Source organism: Pseudophryne corroboree, chromosome 8, assembly GCF_028390025.1.
Source record: "Pseudophryne corroboree isolate aPseCor3 chromosome 8, aPseCor3.hap2, whole genome shotgun sequence".
Taxonomy (NCBI): Eukaryota; Metazoa; Chordata; class Amphibia; order Anura; family Myobatrachidae; genus Pseudophryne; species Pseudophryne corroboree.
The window spans coordinates 74,302,617-74,321,956 of NC_086451.1; the positions used below are offsets into that span (position 1 = coordinate 74,302,617).

At 48.1% G+C, this 19,340-nt stretch overlaps 1 protein-coding gene and 1 long non-coding RNA gene across 3 annotated transcripts in view; one reads left to right on the forward strand and one right to left on the reverse strand.

Moving 5' to 3' along the window:
- The window catches only part of USP20 (ubiquitin specific peptidase 20), a 98,606-nt gene that overhangs the window by 24,349 nt on the left and 54,917 nt on the right, over positions 1-19,340 (forward strand). For both annotated transcript variants that reach the window (XM_063936678.1, XM_063936679.1), the window contains exons 6-9: positions 393-489; positions 18,446-18,515; positions 18,608-18,721; positions 19,116-19,194. In XM_063936678.1, coding sequence (XP_063792748.1) covers positions 393-489; positions 18,446-18,515; positions 18,608-18,721; positions 19,116-19,194 — 360 coding nt within the window. The remainder of the gene's footprint in view (positions 1-392; positions 490-18,445; positions 18,516-18,607; positions 18,722-19,115; positions 19,195-19,340) is intronic.
- LOC134948604 (uncharacterized) lies at positions 285-11,786 on the reverse strand. Its single transcript, XR_010182984.1, has 2 exons — positions 11,678-11,786; positions 285-698 (listed from the first exon to the last, which is right to left on the reverse strand). It is a non-coding gene; the product is annotated as an uncharacterized LOC134948604 (long non-coding RNA).

The window sequence follows — 19,340 nt, forward strand, 5'->3', positions numbered from 1 at the left end:
CGTTGGCCGTACTGAATACACTTTATTGAATGTTTTTCACAAGTCTTCTGAGTGCCGCCTCGTATTTTTCATTATTGTTCATACAAGGGTTCTTCCCTGAGGAGGGCACCGGAAGCAAGGTACACCCAATTGGGGAGGCCAGGAGTGCCAGAGTGCTGTGTGTGTGTGTGTGTGTGTGTGTGTATGTAATAATATATATATATATATATATATATATATATTATTTGTGTTGACATAAACGAGACAACAGAATGTTATTGGAGGATCCAGGAGATGTAGCCCAGTGTAATTCATTGTTTATTTTAACTAATTTGACTCCATGCAATATAAAGGTGAGACGCCACAGAGCTGCTGTATTGTCTGTACTTTACCTTCTGTCTCTCCTTCACCAGGATGTGCCGGCTGCCGCTCATCCGCTGAAGTCTGTCCCCATTGCTGTGGCTGATGATGGAGAGTCGGAGAGTGATGAGGATGACCTGAAGCCCCGAGGTAAGTGCATTTCCTATTAGAGTAGAGGCTGCGGATGGTCCCTAAGGTCTGTGGCATGTGGTCTAATCCAGCATTTATCTGTGGTCAGCAGGGACCGGTCTCTGGGTATTGTACGTTCTTTCTTATGTTTTGTCTTCCTTTTTATTGTTTTATTTTCCAGTGTTTCTTTTCCTAGTTCATCCTCGGTTGTCTTTAAATTGATGATGTTTCTGTACGAATAATAAAAATATAAAATACCTAATAAAATATGTTGCATGTGCCATTTCCAGCTGTCTCTGGCCAGCAGGGCGGTGGAAATGTCCACCATTAAGTCACTTGCTGCTACGGAGCCAGTTTACCCTCTTCAAACATTGGTGCTTAAATAATTTTTAAGATTGGGAAGGGGAGGGGGGGGGGGGGGGGTCTGTGATAGCAGCACCTGATTGGTCTGCCGAGTTACACGTTTCAGGAAAATGTCAGAATTGACAGTGGAATATATTATGTAAAACTGCTGCATTCTGACACCTACGTTTAGAAAATTAAATATAGATGCATATTTCTAAATAGTCACTATTGGGTAACCAGTGATTCCTTACACCGGTGTTCATCAATGTCCTCCATGATATTTTGTGCATGTGAAAAGCCTACTGAGGCAGCCTGCAGGTAACCTCTGAGTCTAAAATGGATATTAATGACCTGTGAACGAGTGGGTTGACAATTAGAAGTTATTTGTAACCGGGTAAAACACGCATGCAGACACCCAAACACCTTTTGATCAATAAATAACATGGGGATTTCCTTTGACTCCCGATCCAATTGGCTGAACCAATCAGAAGCATGTAAAATGTTTCATACCAGTTCCCTTGGAGCTGATTGGTTGACTCCATTTCATTAATTTGCACCTTTATGATCAGTGTAAGTTTTACGAAGTTCTTGCTTAGTCTCTAATTGTAGCCACTGACAACACCTGCATGGGTGTAACATAAAGCAAACATCAGAGATCTGAATTGTACAGCAGCCCTGAGTGAGAGCTGTTACAGGGATACCGGCAATAGGGACATTGCATGGAGAAGAGCAGACTTTATTTGCAATGGGTGAACCAATAAACGCATATTGTTATTCAAATGGCCCTACAGATAGCAGAAAGCAGAAATTAGTGGTGTGCGAATCACAAAGGGGCCTAGGCAGAGTTGAATGTTGTGGGATTTGCACACTGCGCACTGGAGCCAAGATTACACAAAAATGGGCAATGCAGAGTCATGTGCATTTCAGTCATCTCTCCACTGGCATCTACAGGGGCATAACTGGGGTGTAACAGTGTTCTCACATAGACAAAGCTGAGGGACTGGGTGTCGGCGACTGCTTGGGGACTGGGTGTCAGCGGCTGCTTGGGGACTGGGTGTCGGCGGCTGCTTGCGGACTGGGTGTCGGCGGCTGCTTGGGGACTGGGTGTCGGCGGCTGCTTGGGGACTGGGTGTCGGCGGCTGCTTGGGGACTGGGTGTCGGCGGCTGCTTGGGGACTGGGTGTCTGCGGATGCTCTTGGACTGGGTGTCTGCGGATGCTCTTGGACTGGGTGTCTGCGGATGCTCTAGGACTGGGTGTCTGCGGATGCTCTAGGACTGGGTGTCTGCGGATGCTCTTGGACTGGGTGTCTGCGGATGCTCTTGGACTGGGTGTCTGCGGATACTCTAGGACTGGGTGTCTGCGGATGCTCTAGGACTGGGTGTCTGCGGATGCTCTAGGACTGGGTGTCTGCGGATGCTCTAGGACTGGGTGTCTGCGGATGCTCTAGGATTGGGTGTCTGCGGATGCTCTAGGACTGGGTGTCTGCGGATGCTCTAGGATTGGGTGTCTGCGGATGCTCTAGGACTGGGTGTCTGCGGATGCTCTAGGACTGGGTGTCGGCGGATGCTCTTGGACTGGGTGTCGGCGGATGCTCTTGGACTGGGTGTCGGCGGATGCTCTTGGACTGGGTGTCTGCGGATGCTCTTGGACTGGGTGTCGGCGGATGCTCTTGGACTGGGTGTCGGCGGATGCTCTTGGACTGGGTGTCGGTGGATGCTCTTGGACTGGGTGTCGGTGGATGCTCTTGGACTGGGTGTCGGTGGATGCTCTTGGACTGGGTGTCGGTGGATGCTCTTGGACTGGGTGTCGGTGGATGCTCTTGGACTGGGTGTCGGTGGATGCTCTTGGACTGGGTGTCGGTGGATGCTCTTGGACTGGGTGTCGGTGGATGCTCTTGGACTGGGTGTCGGTGGATGCTCTTGGACTGGGTGTCGGTGGATGTTCTTGGACTGGGTGTCGGTGGATGCTTTTGGACTGGGTGTCGGTGGATGCTCTTGGACTGGGTGTCTGCGGATGCTCTTGGACTGGGTGTCTGCGGATGCTCTTGGACTGGGTGTCTGCGGATGCTCTTGGACTGGGTGTCTGCGGATGCTCTTGGACTGGGTGTCTGCGGATGCTCTTGGACTGGGTGTCTGCGGATGCTCTTGGACTGGGTGTCTGCGGATGCTCTTGGACTGGGTGTCTGCGGATGCTCTTGGACTGGGTGTCTGCGGATGCTCTTGGACTGGGTGTCGGTGGATGCTCTTGGACTGGGTGTCGGTGGATGCTCTTGGACTGGGTGTCGGTGGATGCTCTTGGACTGGGTGTCGGTGGATGCTCTTGGACTGGGTGTCGGTGGATGCTCTTGGACTGGGTGTCGGTGGATGCTCTTGGACTGGGTGTCTGCGGATGCTCTTGGACTGGGTGTCTGCGGAAGCAGGAAGTTGACGGATGCTCGGGGAGCGCGTGTCTGCGGTTGCTCGGGGAGCGCGTGTCTGCGGTTGCTCGGGGAGCGCGTGTCTGCGGTTGCTCGGGGAGCGCGTGTCTGCGGATGCTCGGGGAGCGCGTGTCTGCGGATGCTCGGGGAGCGCGTGTCTGCGGATGCTCGGGGAGCGCGTGTCTGCTGATCCTCAAGTAGTGCATGTCGGATGCTCAGGTAGTGCGTAAATTGTGAAGAGATGGCAGTATGCTTAAATCCAGAATAAAAGATGGGGTAGAACCACTAGTGGTATGTCCTAATCAGACGCTTTATCAGGGCTGGTTTTCCAAGCAGCTATTTAGACTGGATAGTCACTCCGCCATAGATACATGCACACAATATAAAGAAAGCAGTGCTTAATAACTAATACTGCAGACAGGTGTCAATGAATAAAAACAATTTGTTCAGTTTATTAAAACAGAATTTAACGTGATCATACTGCTCTTTGTATAATGTGTAATATGTTATAATACTATAATAATTATATAATAAAATAATTATATAATAATAATAATTTAACATCTTATTATTATTATTATTATTATTATATAAGTATATTATATCACACTAGCAATAGATTACAAAAGGAGCTGTACTGTATATCACCAGTCTCTGGTAGGTGATGTTGAAATGTTCGTTAGGACAATAAAGTTCAGATCCTATATGAGGGAGGATATTACAGCCAGATGTTTGCTGGGACTATAGCCCAATAAATTGGAATAGTTACTAATCCTGTGGGGTTGTGCTGGGTTTCCCATTCGCGATGATCCAAAAGGCAATGGAATTCAGCGCACGTAGATGGGTCCCTTAGATATTACATCCACGGTGGTCTTTGTTCCGTTTGTCCCAAAATAGCTTGGCAAGGTCAACACATAGGTATCTGAGTAATGGAATAATGTACAAAGTCCAGAGGTACGTGGTACTGACGTCTTTCGATGTCTTATAACAACTTTATTAAAGACCTTTGCCAAGTCATTTTGGGACAAACATAACAAAGACCACTGTGTTGGTAATATCTAAGGGACCCATCTATGTGCGCTGAGTTCTATTGCCTTTTTGCCAACTGGAGCGTTCCGCCTGCGGAGATACGCTTAACACAACATAAATGTGTAATTAGTTCCGTGCACAGTGTCGGAGCAATTTAACTCTGCTTCAGCAACTAATTGTTATGTTTTTCTGTATTTCTCTTACGTCCTAGGGGATACTGGGAATCCTTTTAGTACCATGGGGTATAGACGGGTCCACTAGGAGCCATGGGCACTATAGAAGTTTTATTAGGTGTGCTGGCTCCTCCCTCTATACCCCTCCTACCAGACTCGGTTTAGAAAATGTGCCCGGAGGAGCAGGTCACATCTCGGGAAGCTGCTGAAGAGTTTTCTGCATTTATTTTCTAAGTTTGTTATTTTCAGGCAGGACTGGATGGCACCAGCCTGCCTGCTTTGTTGGCCTTGGGTGGGGGGGACGGCCCAACCTCATTCAGGGTTAATGGTCCCGTTCCCCACTGACAGGACGCTAGTTCCTGAGGGAACTATTCACAAGCCCCACTACGACGAGCGTACATTCCCGCAGCACGCCACCACCCCTAACAGAGCCAGAAGAAGGAAGAGTGGTGAGTACTAATTATGGCGGCATGAGGGACGGAGAAGCACGGCTTCTAAACGGGGCGGACTGCGTCTCCCGACTGTGTACATTAACAGCGGACACAGTAACCAGACTGGCAACAAAGCCATAAAAGGATTCTGTCTCCATTTTATGCACATAGACACATACAGCCAGTATAAAGAAGAGCGGGAAGACCGTTCGTCATTGAAGGGGCGGGGCTTCACTATGAGCGGACTCAGCAGCTCACAAGTGCAATTTTCCCTACTGCAGCTGACACTGACAGGGACGCGCAGCTCCTCCGGAGAGACTCCAGATTACCTCAATGGTACCAAGGGGTCATTGCAGGGGGGAGCGATTTATTAGTGTACTAAATCCTTAATCTAGGTACTTGGTCTGCAACCCGGCTAAGCTTAGCATTAGCGATGAGGGCGCCATGTGGAGGTTCCATACTCTCTCTGTGTCTCCCTGGAAGGGCTCTTTGTGGATTAATTGTGCATTTAACCTTTTCCTGTGTGTGTATGTGTGCTGTCACTGTTACAGTATGTCAGGCAAAGAGTGTGTTTAATGTAAGGCACAGTGTTACTCTTCTTCAGGGGGTTCACTGGTGTGTACTCGGTGTAGTATCCCTTCCCAGGCTAGTGGGGCAGAACCAGCATGGGTGGACTCCATTAGGAGAATGATTTCCTCCATTTCTACTAAGACTGAGTTTATGAAAGGACTCGGTACCCAAACCAGCATCTCAATCCCCTGCCATTTGTCTGCAAAAACGTACTTTGGCCCATATCCTGCAGTCTGACTCTGATGAGGGGTGAGGTGAGGGATGGTACTCTGTCGCAGGGAATAGAGGCTCTCATAGAAGCTTTCAGAGAATTTCTGAATATCACTGATAAGGTGACAGAGGAGAGTGAGGAATCCTCAGTCACTTTTCCTGTCAAAGGAACATAATACCCTGTTTGAAGAATCGTGGGTTAATCCAGATAAGAAATTTCAAATCCCTAAACGGTTGTTATCATCTTTTCCGTTTCCTCCTGAGGATAGGAAAAAATTGGAAAATCCACCGGTAGTGGATGCATCGGTCTCCAGGCTCTTGCAAAAGATTATATTGCCTGTCCCGGGTGCAGCCTCCCTAAAAGATGCGGCTGATCGCAAAATTGAGACTACGCTCAAATCTTTGTATACAGCTGCGGTGGTGGCCCAGAAACCCACTATAGCATGTGGCTGGATTACACAAGCCATTGCTAAATGGTCGGGTAACCTAATTGAGGGGTTAGATACCTTGCCTCAAGGGGAGATTATTTTGCTCCTGCAACATATATAGGACTCTGCAAACTTTATGGTGGAGGCCATAACAGAGATAGGCTTGCTTAATGCATGCACTACAGCTATGGCAGTGTCTGCATGCAGGGGTTTATGGCTACGCCAGTGGACTGCGGACTCCAGGAAAGGCGTGGAAGGCCTTCCTTTCACAGGCAAGGCCTTATTTGGAGACGAACTAGACAAATGGATCTCCAAAGCTACTGCGGGTAAGTCCACATACCTACCTTCTGCAGCTCCCCCAGCTAGGAAGGCCTATTCTGGAGCCAACTTAGTCTTTTCGGACGGCCAAGTTTAGGGGCAAGCCCGGAGGTTCCTCTGCCGCCGCCAGAGGTGCTAGAGGTAAACCATGGAAACCAACTACTGCCGGTTCACAGGAACAGAGTTCAGGCTCTGTTTCCTCAAAACCTTCCGCATGATGGTGGACCGTGATGCCTGGAAGACTGTTAAGTGGGAGCCCAGCTAAAATTCTTCAGTCATATCTGGACAAGACTGTGCAAGGATTCCTGGGTCATAGACCTTGTGTCCCAGGGCTACAGACTGGAGCTCCAGGAGCTCCCACCTCACAGATTTTTCAAATAAGGTTTACCAGTTTCAAAAGAGGCAAGAATAACAGGACGCAATTCAAAAACTGTTACAGACCCAGGTCATTGTTCCAGTTCCACTTTCTCTACAAAACAAGGGTTACTATTTCAGCTTGTTTGTATTACCGAAGCCGGACGGTCCGGTAAGAGCGATTCTGAACCTCAAGTCGTTGAACCCATACTTACGAGTGTTCAAATTCAAGATGGAGTCTCTGAGAGCGGTGATCTCCGATCTGGAGGAGGGGGAATTCCTAGTGTCTCTGGATATCAAGGATGCGTACCTTCATATTCCGATCTGGCCGCCTTATCAGGCTTATATACGGTTTGCACGGCAGGACTGCCACTACCAGTTTCAGGCCCTGCCATTTGGTCTCTCCACAGCACGAGGGTGTTCACCAAAGTGATGGCAGAGATGATGTTACTACTCCGCAAGCAAGGAGTGAACATAATTCCGTACCTGGACGATCTTCTGATAAAGGCACCGTCCAGGGAGCGGTTGTTGGACAACATTGGTTTCTCAACCAGACTACTCCTGGATCACGGGTGGATTCTGAACCTACCAAAATCTTACCTAGTACCAACACAGAGGCTTCCTTTCCTGGGAATGATACTGGACACAGAGTCTCAGAAACTATTCCTTCCCTTGGAAAAGGCAATGGTAATCCAGTCGATGGTTCGTGCTGTCCTGCAACCAACCCGGATCTCTGTGCATCTCTGCATATGCCTTCTGGAGAAAATAGTGGCCTGTTACGAGGCAATTCAGTACAGAAGGTCTCATCTGAGGCCCTTCCAGCTGGATCTGTTGGACAAATTGTACGGATCGCATCTTCACATACACCAGAGGATTTGTCTGTCTCCAAAAGCCAGGATCTCCCTCCTGTGGTGGTTACAAACTTCTCACCTTGTCGAGGGTCGTAGGTTAGGGATTCAGAATTGGATTATGCTAACCACAGATGCAAGCCTCAGAGGTTGGGGCACAGTCACCCAGGGGGTGCAGTTTCAGGGAAGATGGTCAAGTCAGGAAGTCATCCTTCCAATGGGTGGTAGTCATGTGACCGCCGGTCGGCTGACGGACAGTCACACGACCTCCTCCGTGAGCCCGACGGCTCACTATCCCGATGGTCGGCATGCCGACCAACAGGGACTATTTCCACTCGTGGGTGTCCACGACACCCATAGAGTGGGAATAGAACCCGTGGCGACCGCAGGTCGCCACCGAGCCCGCAGCGTGGCGAGCGCAGCGAGCCCGCAAGGGGCTTGCTGCACTCAACCCCTCCCCGCCGGGATCCCGGCGTCGGTATGCTGCCGGGATCCCGGCGTCGGTAAGGTGACCGGCGGTCAGGAGACCGCCGGTCACCCGTACTACACCCCTTCCAATAAACATCCTGGAACTCAGGGCTATCTACAAAGCACTTCAGCAGGCCGCATTTCTTCATCAGAATCAGGCTATTCAGGTCCGGTCGGACAATGTGACGGCAGTGACGTATATAAACCGTCAGGGCGGAACGAAAAGCAGAGCCGCAATGTCAGAGGTGTAAAGAATTCTCCTCTGGGTGTAAAAACATGCCATGGCGTTGTCGTCGGTCTTCATCCCAGGAGTAGACAACTGGGAAGCAGACTTCCTCAGCAGGCATGACCTGCACCCGGGGGAATGGGGCCTTCACCCGGAGGTGTTCCGGTGGTTGACATGTCGGTGGGGATATCCACAAATTAACATGATCGCCTCTCGACTCAACAAGAAGCTCAATCGGTATTGTTCCAGGTCGAGAGACCCACAAGCAGTGGCGGTAGACACTCTGGCAACTCCGTGGGCCTACCAGCTGGTGTACGTGTTTTCTCCACTTCCTCTGATCCCAAGAATTCTAAAAAGAATAAAAAGGGAAAAGGTTCAAGCAAACCTCATTGCTCCGGTCTGGCCATGAAGGGCCTGGTATACGGATCTTCTCGAGATGCTCCTCGAAGATCCGTGGCCTGTATCTCTTCGCGAGGATCTTCTGCAACAGGGCCCGTTTGTCTATCAAAACTTACTGCGGCTACGTTTAACGGCATGGAAGTTGAACAGCTGATTCTAGCCAGGAGAGGGATGCCTGACAATGTCATCCCGACTATGGTGGTCATTCCGAGTTGTTCGCTCGATGCCGTTTTTTTGCAATAGAGCGATTAGGTGGAAAATGCGCATGGTATGCAGCGCGCATGCGATCAGTAATTTACCACAAAACTTTGGAGATTTGCACAAGCTCGAGCGACATTTTTTCATTGCTCGAGTGATCGTAGTGTGATTGACAGGAAGTGGGTGTTTCTGGGCGGAAACTGGCCGTTTTCAGGGAGTGTGCTAAAAAACGCAGGCGTGCCAGGTAAAAACGCAGGAGTGGCTGGAGAAACGGGGGAGTGGCTGGCCGAACGCAGGGTGTGTTTGTGACGTCAAACCAGGAACTAAATGGACTGAGGTGATCGCAATCTAGGAGTAGGTCTGGAGCTACTCAGAAACTGCAAGGAATTATTTAGTAGCAGTTCTGCTAACCTTTCGTTCGCTATTCTGCTAAGCTAAGATACACTCCCAGAGGTCGGCGGCCTAGCGTTTGCAATGCTGCTAAAAGCAACTCGGAACGACCACCTATGATCCAAGCCAGGAAGGGGGTAACATCTAAACATTACCGCCGTATCTGAAGGAAATATGTCTCTTGGTGTGAGAGCAGACAATATTCTGCGGTGGAATTTCATCTGGGACGTTTCCTGCTTTTTCTGCAGTCGGGAGTGGATGTGGGCCTACGTCTAGGCTCCATAAAAGTCCAGATTTCGGTCTTGTCCATTTTCTTTCAGAAACAATTAGCTTCTCTCCCTGAGGTCCAGAAGTTCTTGAAAGGTGTTCTGTACATCCAGCCTCCCACGGCACCTTGGAATCTCAAGTTGGTGCTGCAGTTCCTCCAATCGGACTGGTTTGAACCGTTACAGGAGGTAGACGTAAAGTACCTTACGTGGAAGACCGTCACACTGTTAGTCTTGGCTTCAGCAAGACGTGTGTCAGAGTTGGGGGCGTTGTCTCACAAGAGCCCCTATCTAATTTTCCATGAGGACAGAGCTGAACTCAGGACTCTTCAACAATTTCTTCCTAAGGTGGTGTCCGTGTTTCCCATAAACCAACCTAGTTCCGGTTGTTACGTACACCTCTGCTACTTCAAAGTCTTTGGATGTTGTGAGGTCTTTGAAGGTGTATGTAAAGAGAACAGCTTGTCACAGGAAATCGACTCGCTGTTCGTTCTCTATGATCCCAATAAAATTGGGTGTCCTGCTTCAGAGCAGTCAATTGCACGCTGGATCAGGCTCACTATCCAGCATGCTTAATCCACGGCAGGCTTGCCGGTTCCAAAATCTGTACAGGCCCACTCTACTAGGTCTTTGGGTTCTTCCTGGGTGGCTGCCCGGGGGTGTCTCGGCTTTACAGCTCTGCCGAGCAGCTACTTGGTCAGGTTCGAACACGTTTGCTAAGTTTTACAAGTTCGTTTGGTCAATCAGTTCTGCAGGAATCTCAGCACTCCCCCACCCGGTTTGGGAGCTTTGGTACTTCCCCATGGTACTAAATGGATTCCCAGTTTTCCCTAGGACGTAAGAGAAAATAGGATTTTAATCACCTACCTGTAAATCCTTTTCTCGTAGTCCGTCGTAGGGTATACTGGGCGCCCGCCCGGTGCTTCGTTCTTCCTGCACTGTTACTTGGTTAAGTATTCATGTTTGGTTCAGCTGTTGCTGTTCCTGTTACATGTTTGGTTAGCATGGCTTTCCTCTTGCTATGGTTGTGCTGGTTCAAAGTCTCACCACTTTCCTTTTTGTATATTGTTCTCTCAAAGGATGTCCGTCTCCTTGGGCACAGTTTGCTAGACTGAGTCTGGTAGGAGGGACATAGAGGGAGGAGCCAGCGCACCTAATCAAACTTCTATAGTGCCCATGGCTCCTAGTCTATATCCCATGGTACTAAATGGATTCCCAGTATCCCCTACAGAATACGAGAAAAGGCTTTACCGGTAGGTAATTAAAATCCTATTTTCTCTTCCATCCAGTCAAGAGGACACGGGAGCACTGGGGTATAGAGTGCTTTATCAGGACCTTGGACAATTTTACATTTAACTCAAAGCTCCTACCACTATATACCCTGGAAACCCGCCAGTAACTTTGGCTTCTACAGTGCCAGCTGGAGTTGGGCACTAGTTTTCTACCACTATATAAGTTGATTATATAAACTTTTGTAATTTTTTGGGATGCTTGAAGCAGGCGGACGAGGTACTGCCCCCTGCCCCATACATATTCCTTTCTTGGATAGAGCGCCATACTTATAGGGTCATAAGGCCAACCACCAGTGACTCGGGTGTCAAGTACGTTTTTCAGTCATAACGTAGGGCCCATGGTGCCAAAGGATGGGTGATGTCATTGTGAAATCTGCCCCATAGTCACTTATTGAGCGGTCTATAGAATCTGCAATGTGATTGCTATTTATTTAAACACCACAGTACAGTCCTAGAATAAGCTGTGTAAAGATAGTTATTTTCGCCCCTAAATATGTACTATAATAATGTCGAATAGTGCTCCTACTGTATGCTATTTTACTTAGAACCATTCTCATGCTGTTCCCCAATGCACTGATAAAGCCTCTACTGTTTTTTTGTTTTCTTTTTAATTTCCTGTTGTTGTTACGTTATACACAGAGCTGTCAGTAGCACTCCTTTACTCATAACTATATATATATATATATATATATATATATATATATACAGGAATCAAACAAACGGCGGCACTCAGGAGACGAAGAGATGGTGAAATAAAACGGTGCTTTATCTACGTTTCGGGGTACATAGCCCCGTCATCAGGACACGCACAGTGAAACATCAAACAGTGTAAACTTAAATACCTTACCTGGCGCTTGTTCTAGCCGTCCATGCCACGCCTCTGCTCCGCTTCCGGGATCTATGCTTCCGTTCACAGGGATGGTCACCTGACCGGATGCCTGCTCACCGGGCTATCAGTCAGAGGCGGGGAGGATTATTGCTAGGCAACGCCTGAAAACAATAACAACACACATATGAGGACATCGTGAATTAATAAAACTAAGACAGGCTATTACTCAATAGTGCCTGAATAACAGTGAAAACAACAATTCTGGTATGAAAGTGCTTACATTGTTACGTGCTAAAAAATCATGTGAAATTAAAAAGCAGTATAAAATTAAAAAGCCGTAAGCATCAATGGCACAGTGTGATGATAACTTAACCAATATCCCCAAATCTGGGTTATCTAAATATCCTATACATATTAACAGCCTGACAAATATTAGATGGAGCTGTACTGTAACAAACTACTAAACTAATATGGCATCCTAAATTAATCGATCATTGCTGTGCCCTGGGTTACTCAACCAAATTACATAAATCTGACTGATAGCCCGGTGAGCAGGCATCCGGTCAGGTGACCATCCCTGTGAACGGAAGCATAGATCCCGGAAGCGGAGCAGAGGCGTGGCATGGACGGCTAGAACAAGCGCCAGGTAAGGTATTTAAGTTTACACTGTTTGATGTTTCACTGTGCGTGTCCTGATGACGGGGCTATGTACCCCGAAACGTAGATAAAGCACCGTTTTATTTCACCATCTCTTCGTCTCCTGAGTGCCGCCGTTTGTTTGATTCCTGTATGTGCACGGACCGCAGCGTCCGCGAGGAGGGCACCGGAGCAAATACACAGGTGACTGTTATCAGTGGGAGTGCCGGACATCAGTATATATATATATATATATATATATATATATATATATAAACATAAGGGCCATGAAATCTGGATAATATCAGAAAATCTGTTGGACACCATTACTAATAATATCCAGTGCAGTAATTATAGGATCTTTTCTCTGACGTCCTAGTGGATGCTGGGGACTCCGTAAGGACCATGGGGAATAGCGGCTCCGCAGGAGACTGGGCACATCTAAAGAAAGCTTTAGGATCACCTGGTGTGCACTGGCTCCTCCCCCTATGACCCTCCTCCAAGCCTCAGTTAGATTTCTGTGCCCGACGAGAAGGGTGCACACTAGGGGCTCTCCTGAGCTCTTTGTGAAAGTTTTAGTTTAGGTTTATATTTTCAGTGAGACCTGCTGGCAACAGGCTCACTGCATCGAGGGACTAAGGGGAGAAGAAGCGAACTCACCTGCGTGCAGAGTGGATTGGGCTTCTTAGGCTACTGGACATTAGCTCCAGAGGGACGATCACAGGTTCAGCCTGGATGGGTCACCGGAGCCGCGCCGCCGTCCCCCTTACAGAGCCAGAAGAGCGAAGAGGTCCGGAAAAATCGGCGGCAGAAGACGATCCTGTCTTCAGATAAGGTAGCGCACAGCACCGCAGCTGTGCGCCATTGCTCTCAGCACACTTCACACTCCGGTCACTGAGGGTGCAGGGCGCTGGGGGGGGCAGCGCCCTGAGACGCAATAAATCGATAAAAAACCTTATATGGCTAAAATAAATGCATCACATATAACTCCTGGGCTATATGGATGCATTTAACCCCTGCCAAAACATACAGAAAAAGGATGATAAGGACGCCGAGAAAGGGGCGGAGCCTATCTCCTCAGCACACTGGCGCCATTTTCCCTCACAGCTCAGTTGGAGGGAAGCTCCCTGGCTCTCCCCTGCAGTCACTACACTACAGAAAGGGGTTAAAAAAGAGAGGGGGGCACAAATTAGGCGCAGTATATAACAATACAGCAGCTATAAAGGGAAAAACACTTATATAAGGTTATCCCTGTATATATATATATATAGCGCTCTGGTGTGTGCTGGCAAACTCTCCCTCTGTCTCCCCAAAGGGCTAGTAGGGTCCTGTCCTCTATCAGAGCATTCCCTGTGTGTGTGCTGTGTGTCGGTACGTTGGTGTCGACATGTATGAGGAGAAAAATGATGAGGAGACAGAGTAGAGTGTCTGAAATAGTGTTGTCACCCCCTAGGGGGTCGACACCTGAGTGGATGTACTGTTGAAATTGCGTGACAGTGTCAGCTTTGTATAAAAGACAGTGGTTGACCTGAGACAGCCGGCTACTCAGCTTGTGCATGTCCAGACGTCTCATACAGGGGCCCTAAAGCGCCCGTTACCTCAGATACAGACGCCGACAAGGGTACTGACTCCTGTGTCGACGGTGAAGAGACAACCGTGATTTCCAATAGGGCCACACATTGCATGATTGAGGCAATGGAAAAAGTTTACACTTTTCTGATAATATGAATACCACCAAAAAAAAAGGGGGTATTATGTTTGGTGAGGAAAAACTTCCTGTAGTTTTCCTGAATCTGAGAAATAAAATGAGGTGTGTGATGATGCGTGGGTTTCCCCCCGATAACAATTGATAATTTCTAAAAAGTTATTGGCAGTATACCTTTTCCCGCCAGAGGTTAGGGTGCGTTGGGAAACACCCCCTAGGGTGGATAAAGCGCTCACACGCTTGTAAAAACAAGGGCTCTACCCTCTCCTGAGATGGCCGCCCTTAAGGATCCTGCTGATAGAAAGCAGGAGCGTATCCTAAAATGTATTTACACACATACTGGTGTTTTACTGCGACCAGCAATCTCCTCAGCCTGGATGTGCAGTGCTGGGTTGGCGTGGTCGGATTCCCTGACTGGAAATATGATATCCTAGATAAGGACAGTATATTATTGCCTATAGAGCAATTAAAAGATGCATTTCTATATATGCATGATGCACAGCGGAATATTTGCCGACTGGCATCAAGTATAAGTGCGTTGTCCAATTATTCCAGTAAAGTGGTCAGGTGATGCGGATTCCAAACGGCATTTGGAAGTATTGCCTTAAAAGAGGGGATGTACCCCAGGTCGCCTCTCAAAATAAGACGCCGTATTATCAGGCGCAGTCCTGGTTGGCAAGCGGACAAAAGGGTTCCTCTTTTCTGCTCGTGACAGAGGGAGAGGAAAATGGCTGCAGAGATCAGCCAGTTCCAAGGAACAGAAACCCTTTTCCGCCTCTGCCAAGCCCTCAGTATGACGCTAGGGCTTTATAAGTTCAGGCACGGTGGGGTCCCGTTCTCAATGAATTTCAGTGCGCAGTGGGCTCACTCGCAAGTAGACCCCTGGATCCTTCAGATAATATTTCAGGGGTACAAATTGGAATTCGAGACGTATTCCCCTCGCTGTTTCCAAAAGTCTGTTTTACCGACGTCTCCCGCTGACAGGGAGGCAGTTTTGGAAGCCATTCACAAGCTGTATTCCCAGCAGGTGATAATCAAGGTACCCCTCCTGCAACAGGGAACGGGGTATTATTCCACACTATTGTGGTACCGAAGCCAGACGGCTCGGTGTGACCGATTTTAAAATCTAAAATCTTTGAACACTTGCATACAGAGGTTCAAATTCAAAATTGAGTCACTCAGAGCAGTGATTGCAAACCTGGAAGAAGGGGACTACATGATGTCTCGGGACATCAAGGATGCTTACCTTCATGTCAACATTTACCCTTCTCACCAAGGGTATTTCAGGTTATGGTACAGAACTGTATCAGTTCGGACGCTGCCGTAGGGATGGTCCACGGCACCCCGGGTCTTTACTGAAGTAATGACCGAAATGATGATATTCCTTCGAAGGAAGGGAATTTTAGTTATCCTTTACTTGGACGATTCCCTGATAAGGGTAAGATCCAGGGAACAGTTGGAGATCGGTGTAGCACTATATCAGGTAGTGTTGCGGCAGCACGATTGGATTTTCAATATTCCGAAATCGCAGCTGATTCCGACGACTTGTCTTCTGTTCCTAGGGATGATTCTGGACATAGTCCAGAAAGAAGGTGCTTCTCCCGGAGGAGAAAGCCAGGGAGTTATCCGAGCTAGTCAGGAACCTCCTAAAACCGAACCAAGTCTCAGTGCATCAATGCACAAGGGTTCTGGGTAAAAATGGTGGCTTCCTACGAAGCAATCCCATTCGGCAGATTCCACGCACAGTGGAACCTTCTGGACAAATGGTCCGGGTCGCATCTTCAGATGCTTCAGCGGATAACCCTGTCACCAGGGACAAGGGTATCCCTCCTGTGGTGGTTGCAGAGTGCTCATCTTCTAGAGGGCCGCAGATTCGGCATTCGGGACTGGGTCCTGGTGGCCACGGATGCCAGCCTGCGAGGCTGGGGAGCAGTCACACAGGGAAGGAATTTCCAGGGCTTATGGTCAAGCCTGGAGACATCTCTTCATATAAACATTCTGGAACTAAGGGCCATTTACAATGCCCTAAGTCAAGCGAAACCCCTGCTTCAGGGTCAGGCGGTATTGATCCAATCGGACAACATCACGTCAGTCGCCCACGTAAACAGACAGGGCGGCACGAGAAGCAGGAGGGCAATGGCAGAAGCTGCAAGGATTTTAGCTGGGCGGAAAATCATGTGATAGCACTGTCAGCAGTGTTCATTCCGGGAGTGGACAACTGGGAAGCAGACTTCCTCAGCAGACACGACCTTCACCCGGGAGAGTGGGGACTTCACCCAGAAGTCTTCCACCTGATTGTAAACCGTTGGGAAAAACAAAAGGTGGACATAATGGCGTCCCGTCTAAACAAAAAACTAGACAGATATTGCGCCAGGTCAAGGGACCCTCAGGCAATAACGGTGGACGCTCTGGTAACACCGTGGGTGTACCAGTCAGTGTATGTGTTCCCTCCTCTGCCCCTCATACCAAAAGTACTGAGAATCCTAAGAAGGAGAGGAGTGAGAACTATACTCGTGGTTCCGGATTGGCCAAGAAGGACTTGGTATCCGGAACTTCAAGAGATGCTCACGGACGAACCGTGGCCTCTACCTCTAAGAAAGGACCTGCTCCAGCAAGGGCCTTGTCTGTTCCAAGACTTACCGCGGCTGCGTTTGACGGCATGGCGGTTGAATGCCGGATCCTGAAGATCCCTACCCTGGTCAAGGCCAGGAAAGACGTAACCGCAAAACATTATCACCGCATTTGGCAAAAATATGTTGCGTGGGGTGAGGCCAAGAAGGCCCCTACAGAGGAATTTCAACTGGGTCGTTTCCTCCATTTCCTGCAAACAGGACTGTCTATGGGCCTAAAATTAGGGTCCATTAAGGTTCAAATTTCGGCCCTGTCGATTTTCTTCCAAAAAGAACTGGCTTCAGTGCCTGAAGCTCAGACATTTGTAAAAGGGGTGCTGCCTATACAGTCTCCTTTTGTGCCTCCAGTGGCACCTTGGGGATCTCAATGTTGTGTTGAGTTTCCTAAAGTCACATTGGTTTGAACCACTCACCACTGTATACTTAAAATATCTCACATGGAAGTGACGAGTTAGCCCTGGTTTCAGCCAGGCGTGTGTCGGAATTGGCGGCTTTATCATATAAAAGCCCTTACTTAATATTTCATTCTGAAAGGGCAGAATTGAGGACTCGTCCTCAAATTTTCTACCTAAGGTGGTTTCTGCATTTCACATGAACCAACCTATTGTGGTGCCTGCGGCTACTAAGGACTTGGAGGATTCCAAGTTGCTTGACGTGGTCAGGACCCTGAAAATACATGTTTCCAGGACGGCTGGAGTCAGAAAATCTGACTCGCTGTTTATCCTGTATGCACCCAACAAACTGGGTGCTCCTGCTTCTAAGCAGACGATTGCTCGTTGGATTTGTAGTACAATTCAGCTTGCACATTCTGTGGCAGGCCTGCCACAGCCAAAAATCTTAAAATGCCCACTCCACAAGGAAGGTGGGCTCATCTTGGGCAGCTGCCCGAGGGGTCTCGGCTTTACAACTTTGCCGAGCAGTTACTTGGTCAGGAGCAAATACGTTTGTAAAATTCTACAAATTTGATACCCTGGCTAAAGAGGACCTGGAGTTCTCTCATTCGGTGCTGCAGAGTCATCCGCACTCTCCCGCCCGTTTGGGAGCTTTGGTATAATCCCCATGGTCCTTACGGAGTCCCCAGCATCCACTAGGACGTCAGAGAAAATAAGAATTTACTTACCGATAATTCTATTTCTCGTAGTCCGTAGTGGATGCTGGGCGCCCATCCCAAGTGCGGATTGTCTGCAATACTGGTACATAATTATTGTTACCAAAAAATTCGGGTTATTGTAGTGAGCCATCTTTTCTAGAGGCTCCTCTATTATCATGCTGTTAACTGGGTTCAGATCTCAAGTTGTACAGTGTGATTGGTGTGGCTGGTATGAGTCTTACCCGGGATTCAAAATCCTTCCTTATTGTGTACGCTCGTCCGGGCACAGTATCCTAACTGAGGCTTGGAGGAGGGTCATAGGGGGAGGAGCCAGTGCACACCAGGTGATCCTAAAGCTTTCTTTAGATGTGCCCAGTCTCCTGCGGAGCCGCTATTCCCCATGGTCCTTACGGAGTCCCCAGCATCCACTACGGACTACGAGAAATAGAATTATCGGTAAGTAAATTCTTATTTTTTCCTTGTTTCGTCACCTCATTGTTATGTTAAAGTGGAGATTGTTTATGTCCTTTTCTTTGTCAATAGCTCTAAATGCAAAAAAATATAAGACATTAAAAAAAAAAAAGTTTTGCATTAATATACACTATGGATTTTCTTTAATTTTTTTTTTTTTTTTTACTGTTTCTGTATTATGTAGACCCATCCAGTTACCACCTAATTATTATTTAGTACAGTCGCTATTTAGCTAACTTTCTTCTCTTTTCCAGGCCTTACAGGAATGAAGAACATTGGTAATTCGTGTTACATGAACGCAGCTCTGCAAGCTCTGTCTAACTGGTGAGAAACTGCCTACACCATGCAGCGTTATCAGCTCTGCTTCAGCAAGCCACTCAGTGTACCATAGCTTAATATTCCTTCCCTCTCTGCAGCCCTCCATTGACGCAGTTCTTTCTAGAATGCAGTGGCCTTGTGCGCACAGATAAGAAGCCAGCGCTGTGCAAGAGTTACCAGAAACTGATCTCCGAATTATGGCACAAGAAGCGGTAAGAGACAGCCCCTGCCTTGGGTAACTTAAGCATTGGGGAGCTGATGTAGAGTTGGACTGAAGTGTATTTTCTTTGCATAAAATAGAGTTTCCGCACCAAATAGTCTTACACCTTCCATCCTTTTGTGTAATCAGTCCGATTTATGATTAGAGTGGGGGGATTTGTGAGGGAGGATAGCGCAGGCGTAGCCGAGAACAGTGTTTGCGCAAATGCGAGTTAGTGATTCCACAACTAAGACAAGTGCATTTTACCAGGTGTATAGGTCTGGCCGGATCTGGGAGTTTTCCCCCAGATCCGATTCTTTAGCAGTACGTATATATAGTAATGATGGGTCTCTGTAAGTACATGTCTTTGTGCCATTTTCATAGTAATAACTTTCTGTCATGCTCAGCCCTAGTTACGTGGTGCCATCTAGCCTGTCCCATGGAATCAAGCTGGTTAACCCCTTGTTCCGAGGATATGCACAACAGGTGAGTCACAACATTTGGTCTCCCATTACACTTTAAATCTAACAGTTCTTTGACCTATATAGTATTATTGTACATTATATTCCTGAGGTTTGTGTCCCTTGCCTCCTATCACTTGCCCACTTTTTGGTTCTTCTGCCGACCCCCTA